An 8,198-nucleotide genomic window follows, 5' to 3' on the forward strand; every position below is an offset into this window, starting at 1 on the left:
TGTATTTTACTTTGAAACTCAATTTTGTTCATTTTCAATCCGCTTGAGGAGGGAAAAGATATAATCGATTTAAAAAGAATGACATTATATTCGGCTCATAAATAACCATTTTTTGCTATAAGAAATCGATTATTAAAAATTTACTTTCTTGTCGGCCCATCTTAACGCACAGTGCTCAAAATCAGGAATTTGCTTTTCGTAATCATCAAAAGATTCTATTTCTCAACGAATTATGAAGTTTTTAAAAATAAATTCTCCAAATAAAATTTGCAAGATGCTCAGACTTCGATTTATCAATTTAATTTTGTATGCCACAATATATAAACAAATATAGTGGCAAAATTAGCAACTAGGAACATGATATTTTATCCGAAAGAAAATTTCTTTAATAACTTCGCTATTTAAAGAAATTCTTTAGTATATGAGTTTGTTTTAAAAAAACACGTTATTTTGACCTTAAGTCGTTGAAATTTATTAAAACAGTGGTAAAAGTAATGAAACATTGTCATAATTTAAACATCTATGAACAGCTTATTAAGTTATAAATGATTTTTTAACTTGTAAGTTTCATGGGCCGACCGATTGACATAGTAGAAAAGTTAATATTCCATTCTAAAAACAAAAAAAAACGTGGAATACTCATGTTAGACCATTTTTATATCAACCCTATTTATAATTTTTTCCGTAGAATCGACCGTTATAGTTTTTCGCAACTCACATTTTTAAGCGAATTATTTAAATGGAAATAATTTAAACAATTGAAAGTTTAAATTCTTTGCTATAAAAAATCGTATTTTAAGGAAGTTTTCTCCTCATCCCATTATTAAATTTTTCACTATGTCAATTAGTCTGCCCATTGACTGAATAGGTTTAAGTATTGTTTGTAACTTTACAAGTTAATTATACATTTTCAAATTAGGACACTTTTTCGTTATTAATACCATTCTATTAAGACCATTTTTTCTTATTTACTTAAGCATCGGAAAAAAAAATATTTTTTTTTAATTTAAAACTTCCCCTTTAGTTCTGACTGTTTGAAATTATTTTTTTTTACTGAAGTTCGATGAGCGTTACCTGATATTTTATGTGAGCTTTGAAGCTTCGTATTTTAGAATCAAATTGTTTTGAAATATTAACACATATTTTCTGATTTTACTCAATTTCTTTAAAAAATTAAGTTTAGCTGTTTGAAAACAGCTAAAACATTTTTTTTTAAATTAAATTTTTTGTGGAATAAACAATTGCTATCTGATCATAATCATTCGTTACAAACGGAGCCATTATATTGCTATTAATATTTTGTATTAGTGAAAAATGAAGAATATGTACTTTAATACAGCATACATATGAATTTTTTGTTGTGAAAAATTTAACCATTTTACCGGAAAATAAAATAGGTAATTTTTATTGAAACGTAATTTTCATAATTCGTTTTATGTCAAAGTGAATGTCCATGTGACAAAAAATAGTTCAAAAATTTATTTTTTTTGTAATTTTAACAATTGTTAATACTATTTGATGAGGAGAGACCGGCAGTTTAAGCAGTTTAAGTTTCTCAAAATTAAATATAACTCAATCTTGATGATTTATGAACTTTCGGTACCAAATACTATTATTGAAAATGAAAGTTCATAAATTATAATTAATTACGACTATATTTGTCTTAGAGACTTTGTGTGGTTATGCTCATCGTATAAAATTCATGTATCTATTAATGTGTTGTAATTAAATATTGTTTTTACATGTATATCAAGTTACAAAAAAAGTATTTATATCACATTTTTATGGAATGTAATATCAGACACTTTTTAATCCTTCATAAAAGACTTTTGCTAAATAATTTGCTTTAAACATAAACATTTGTTTATACTTTATCAATATTTTAGGCGAACATTAATAGAAAGTGTAGTTAATGGGAATGCAGTTTTAACAAAATGGGGATTTTTAACTTTTTGGGCTTTTTTCAAATTTGTCAGTTAAATCAAAAATTAATCCCATTTTGAAAAATCGGCTTTAAGAAGTTTTTATAAATTTAATGAAAAGTATGTGATTCTTAGTTCAGGGTGTCTGGTGACTTGGAAAACCTGGAGTTCTACTTAATTTTGTTTAACATTGAATACATGGAAATTTCCTTGAATGTTAAATATGAAGAAAAATATGAATACAAATTATTAGTTAAAATTTCGATTTTAATTGAGTTTCAGGCTGTACGAATTAATTACCTAAACTTTTATATCGACTCGAAAATTGTATTCATAGGTGTGCCTTCATCAGTTGGAATAACGTTACAATTTGAAAAGTACTCTTTATTTCTAAAATGCCATTAAAGTAGCCTTTTTAATATTTCTAGAAAGTCAATCATTTCTATTACTGAAGTTCTTAATTATTTATGGTTACTTTAAAAATCTACCGTCGCAATTGTGCCATGTTCAAAAAAGGTTTTTGACTTCTGCTTAATTAAATTATTAATTAGAAGTGTCTATACGTACCGAAAAAATCTTGCTATTGGTATAGAAATGTATGTACAAATAGCCCCCTTTCCAGCTCTATTTACACCCAAAAATGTAGCTATTCGTATTAAAATTTCGTTATTTTTTTGCCGGGAATTTTAAAATTTTTTAGAAGAAAAAATTTCTGCAACTTTGGTTTTAACCGTTTTTAAAGAATTAGTTTAATTGTTATCTTTTTCACTAATGATATCATTCAGTTTAGAATGCATAATTCCACAAATTTTCAGTTAAAAATTTTTCATTTTGGATTAAAAAATTTCTAGCGTTCATTTAAATTTAAAGATATTAGAATGCAGTTTTAAAGAGTTAAACAATTAAAAATTAGAAGCGTTTAAAATGGATGATTTTTGATAAAATGCAATTTTAGTTGGTCAACGGTGAATATAAAATTATAAATGAATTAATGATTTTTTAAATTGAACTGTACCTTAAGATTTAAAAAGTAAATAATAATTGATAGTGCAAGAGGATACGAAATTAGTTTACAATTTTCGAAATTCCATACTTTAACGTTAAAAATTAAACTGTTTCAATTGGAAAGTCTTTTTAGTTAAAAAAATGTCAAAGTCATATTGAAACTTTATAAACTGTTTTTGATTTTTAAATAAGTTCAAAATGCGGTATTTATAATTAAAAGCGTTTATTAAATTGTGAATATTATTTCAGTCTAAAATATTCCATTCTTAAATCATTCAATTTGAAATTTTTCATGTAGGTAAGAGAACAATGACTTAATATTTAGAAATATCAGACTGTTCATTTAAAATGAGTAATTATAAATTAAGTATTCAAAACTAATAAAAAAAAATACATTGCACGCTACAATTTTAATTTTTCTATTGAAAAAAATGTAGTTTGCAAGTCAAATTGTTGAATTTTGATGTCTAAATAACAATTAAACACCATTATTCTTAGAAAAAATTCGAGTGAATTGAAGAGATACTTAAAAGTTTTGAAAAAAGTCAAAATGCGTTAAAAATTTGAAATTATTTCAAATAATTTAAAGGAAGTGTCTATGTTTACCTACAAAATCTGGCTATTCGTATCGAAATTTACGTGCAAATAGCTTACGGCCTAATTTGATACAAAATATAGTTTTTTGCAGATTTCAAACAAAAAAATTATAAACGTTTTAAGAATTTTGAAAGGCGTCAGAAGAATAAAAAACATTTCTTAACAAAATTGAGAATCATTTTTTATTTTGAAAAGCTAAATTTAGGTGAATATTTAAGAAGATTTAGAAAGATTGATAAAGTTTTTAAAAATGAGTGTGGAAGATTTTAAGGAAATTTTTTTAATTTGGCAGGATTTTAAAAAAATTTCTAGGAACAATTCGAATCATCTTCAAAGATGTTTAGAAGTTCTGAACAAATTTTTTAACTAATTTTAAAATATTCCAAACTGCATGTAAGTGTTTCAAGATTTTAAAATAAAATTTTGAAGCATTTTAAGGGCATGTGACACAGCTAAATACCTATATTACCGACCACAGTTTTTTAGTTCACTGAATGTTTTTTTGAACCTAAGAACTTTTTTTGTAAATAAAATATCGAGCTGAAACTTTTGATAAATGTATCAGAGTACAATAAAGTACGTTTAGGTACTGCATTTTGGTAGGAACTTCACTGAAAATTATTTCATCTTTTTTCTGAACCTCAACCTTTTTTGAACGTTCGAACTTTTTTTATACATAAAATATCGGTCTCAAACTTTGAGAAATGCAAGAGCCGAAAGAAAAGTACGTTTAAGTACAAAGCTTAATAATAAAAGATGTAAAAAAATAAATTTCAACAATCAATTCCAACGGCATCAGCCGGTAACGTTGTGCACAAAAATACGAACCCTCCAGAGCCTCGCCTAGTGGCCGCCAGGTTTCGTATTTTCGTGTACAACGTTACCGGTTGATGCCGTTGGAATTGATTGTTGAAATTTATTTTTTTACATCTTTTATTATTAAGCTTTGTACTCAAACGTAGCTTTCTTTCGGATCTTGCATTTCTCAAACTTTGGGACCGATATTTTATGTATAAAAAAAGTTCGAACGTTAAAAAAATGTTGAGGTTCAGAAAAAAGATGAAATAATTCTCAGTTAAGTTCCTACCAAAATGCAGTACCTAAACGTACTTTATTGTACTCTGATACATTTATCAAAAGTTTCAGCTCGATATTTTATTTACAAAAAAAGTTCTTAGGTTCAAAAAAAAATTCAGTGTACTGAATAACTGTGGTCGGTAATATAGGAATTTAGCTGTGTCACATGCCCTTAAGGATTGTTAAACTATTTAAAATTAAAACAACTTTATATTTAAGAAATTTTGAATTTTTAAAATAGAATTGATTAATTCTTCAATTCAGACCATAGAATCTTTGAACTAAAGAATTTATAAAAGTTAAAAAAATTTTAATTTAACAGTTTAATTGCATTTAATTTCAAATTTTTCAGTTGTTAGTAGCTTCTATTTCACACCTCTAAATTATTGAGTATTTGAATACAAAATTTTTTAATCAAAAAACTTTCGAACTTTAGTTTTATAAGTATAAAATTCAAAGAGTTCCACTTCGGCTATTTTAATTTGGCGCTTAGTTTTTTTTTACTATAAATGGAAAAAAGTTTCGTTTTACAGTTTGATTTTTTAAATTTCATTAACCGCGAAAAATGTTTGCGAACCGGGGAAAACCGAGAAATCCAAATAATTTAATCAGTGCGTTTAACAAAACTAAAAACTTGTCTCTTTTTTCACCAAACAGGTAGAGTAGTTGCGATGGGTATTGGTGGAGGAATAAAACACAAATTTCACCAAATAAAGTGGTTAAGAGACGGCCCAGCGGAAGGGCCCCCAAAGGAAGAAAAAGTGTTAGAGATTATCAAAGATGGTTGTAGAACAGCATTCGTGGCTCTCGTTGGCTCAGGTGACGAGCTGAAGTACTACATAGCGACTGAAAATATGAAACCAGGTGACATAATTAAAACATCTCGAGAAATTCCTCGGAATCCTGTCAGAGCAAAGGAAGGTGATGCCTATCCCTTAGGTGCCCTGATGATAGGAACGGTCGTCCACAATATTGAAAGGACTCCAGGAAAGGGTGCCACCTATCTCCACGCTGCTGGTGCCAAGGGCACTATTTTGCGAAAAGATGGCGATTATCGGGTTGTCATCAAGATGCCAGGTAAAAGACATACCGAGTTCAGTTTCTCTAAAAATTGTTTGGCAGTTGTGGGCCAAGTCTCGAATGCCATTCACTGGAAGACCCCAATCGGAAGCGCTCAGAAAAATCGTGAATTAGGAAATCGTCCCAGAAGTGGCCTTTGGCATCGGAAGGAAGGACGCCACGGTCGCAAATTCAAGCCACCTCTAAAAAGACGCATTTATATGTACAGGAAACGCAAAGCGAATAAAGTTCAATTCACTTTGAGTGGTATGTAAAAGAGGTGTTTGTTTTAAACTCTTAATAAGAGGAAGTCAATAATTTTATAAGTTGTACAAATAATAAATAAAAGGTATAAAATTATTGAGTTATCTTTCATGTGTCCAGAGCTTGCTTATGTTAAATAATTAATTTGGGATAGCAGTTCCATACTCTTCTTTTTTACACTATTTTTTTCAATCTCTTATAATTCCTATATTTGAGAATCTTGTAGCTGTGATTGATTTTTTAAGAATTATAAGAACAAACTGATAAAGTTTGAGCAAAAAAAGAAAAAAAATATAACAAGATTGAATGAACAGTATCGCTAAGGAGGGGAAAAAACCCTTAAACTTAGTTATGATACTTTATTCTTATAACATTTGATTGATCATTTTTTAAAAGAAATTATGGGTTGCTTAAAAAAGTATTGATCTGGAGAAAAATGAAAATCTGATACGACTACATCAACAGAGCTGTGAAAAAAAAAAATATATATATATATATACCACACTCAGAGGATGTTCGTAAACTATACACTTTCCTGATGGTAAATTTGAACAAAGTTTGCGAAAGATGGCCTTAGAACGGTACAGTTAGGTAATAATTTAATAAGTTTGTAAATCACTATCATGATATTGACATTACAGTTTTTCCCATATTCACCTATTTTTCACTTTTTTTTAAAGAATTCTTTCACGCTCTGTTTATTTCAAGAAACTTCACATTTTTCTCGTCTCTTAGGTTAAATGCAAACGGAAATAATATAACCGAATAAAAAAAATCCCACCCTTTTTTATTTTAAAGTCAACCATTCTTGGTTTGGAATTTATTTCGATTAGTTAAAAATTCTACTGTTATATTGAAAATGCAACTATTTTGATAAAAATTTTTTTTTTTTTTTTTTTTGTCAAACATTCAACTATTTGGTTGAAAGTTGAACTACCTTGTTAAAAATTCATTTTTTTTGTTGTTGAAGATTCATCTCTGGTTGAAAATTTTAATATTCCATTTGTTGTAAACTAATTTTCTAATTTAATTTATTGATTTTTTGAACTAAACATCTAACGTCGATTCTGACTAAAAATTGATATTTTAAATTAAAATTGGTTTTGTTGAAAATTCGAATATTTGGATAAAAATTCATAAATTTTGTTGGAATATTCATCTTTTTCGGTAGAAAATGAATCTTTTCGAGTTGAGTATTCAACTGATTGTTGAAAATTAATCTTTTTGTTGAAAAATGTTTTTTTTTTTCGTTGAAAAATCCACTATATGGTTTCAAGTAAAACTACTTAAAATTTTTGTTAAAGATTCATGATTTCAGTTAAAAACTCATATTTTACGGTTCAAAATGGAACCATTTTGTACAAAATTAGTGTTTTTTTTGCTTGAAAATTCAGCAATTTAATAGAAAATTTAAATATTTGGTAGAAAATTAACATTTTTGTTGAGAAATCATATGTTCTGGTTGAAATATAAACTTTTTTTTGTAGATAAGTCATCTTTTTGGCTTCGAAATTGAACAGTTTTGATGAAATTGTTGTCTTCGGTTGAAAATTCGTCTTTTTGGTAGAATATTAATCTTTTTAGTGAAAAACTATCTCGCTGAGTCAAAATTCAACTATTTGGTTGGAAAATCATCCTCTTTATTGAAAATTCAACTATTTGGCTGAAAGTTGAACTAGGTTGTTGACATTTCGTTGTTGAAGATTGATCTCTTTGGCTGAAAATTAAACTATTCCATTTTTATCAAACAAATCTTCTTGTTTGAAAACTACTTTTCGGTCGAAAATTGAAATATTTTGTTGAAAATTCGCTTTTTTTCTTTGAGACTTTTTTTTCTTTTTTTTTCTTATAGTTTCTTTTGAAACTAAAAAAATTATTGGTAAAAAATGTATGCTGGGTTTTATTAATTCTTTTTTTTTGAGAAATAATATTTTCTGGTTAAAGATTCAACGTTTTTGTACGTAAGCCATCTTTTTTGGCTTCAAAATTCAACAATTTTGATGATAATTAGTATATTTTCTTAAAAATTCCTCTTTTTTTTGTAGAAGATTAAAAGCTTTGGTGGAAAATTATCTCTAATTTAAAATTGAACTATACAGTTAAAAAAGTCATTTTCTTTATTGAACATTCAACTAATTGGTTAAAGTATTTGCTAGAAATGAATTTTTTATCTAAAAATCAACTATTCCATTTTTAGTTCGAAATTGATCCTTTATAGCCTTAAAATTCAAATATTTGGTAAAAAATTGATCTTTTTCGTGGAAAAATTCTTCT

The 8,198-nt window shown here is 27.1% G+C and overlaps 1 protein-coding gene across 1 annotated transcript in view; it reads left to right on the forward strand.

The window, feature by feature from the left end:
* Positions 1-6,020, forward strand: part of LOC117168074 (39S ribosomal protein L2, mitochondrial) — a 7,344-nt gene extending 1,324 nt beyond the window's left edge. Inside the window, exon 2 of the mRNA XM_033353436.1 lies at positions 5,259-6,020. Coding sequence (XP_033209327.1) covers positions 5,259-5,935 — 677 coding nt within the window. The 3' untranslated portion in view covers positions 5,936-6,020. The remainder of the gene's footprint in view (positions 1-5,258) is intronic.
* Positions 6,021-8,198: the final 2,178 nt, after the last annotated feature.

Source organism: Belonocnema kinseyi, chromosome 2 (assembly GCF_010883055.1).
Source record: "Belonocnema kinseyi isolate 2016_QV_RU_SX_M_011 chromosome 2, B_treatae_v1, whole genome shotgun sequence".
NCBI classification, from domain to species: domain Eukaryota; kingdom Metazoa; phylum Arthropoda; class Insecta; order Hymenoptera; family Cynipidae; genus Belonocnema; species Belonocnema kinseyi.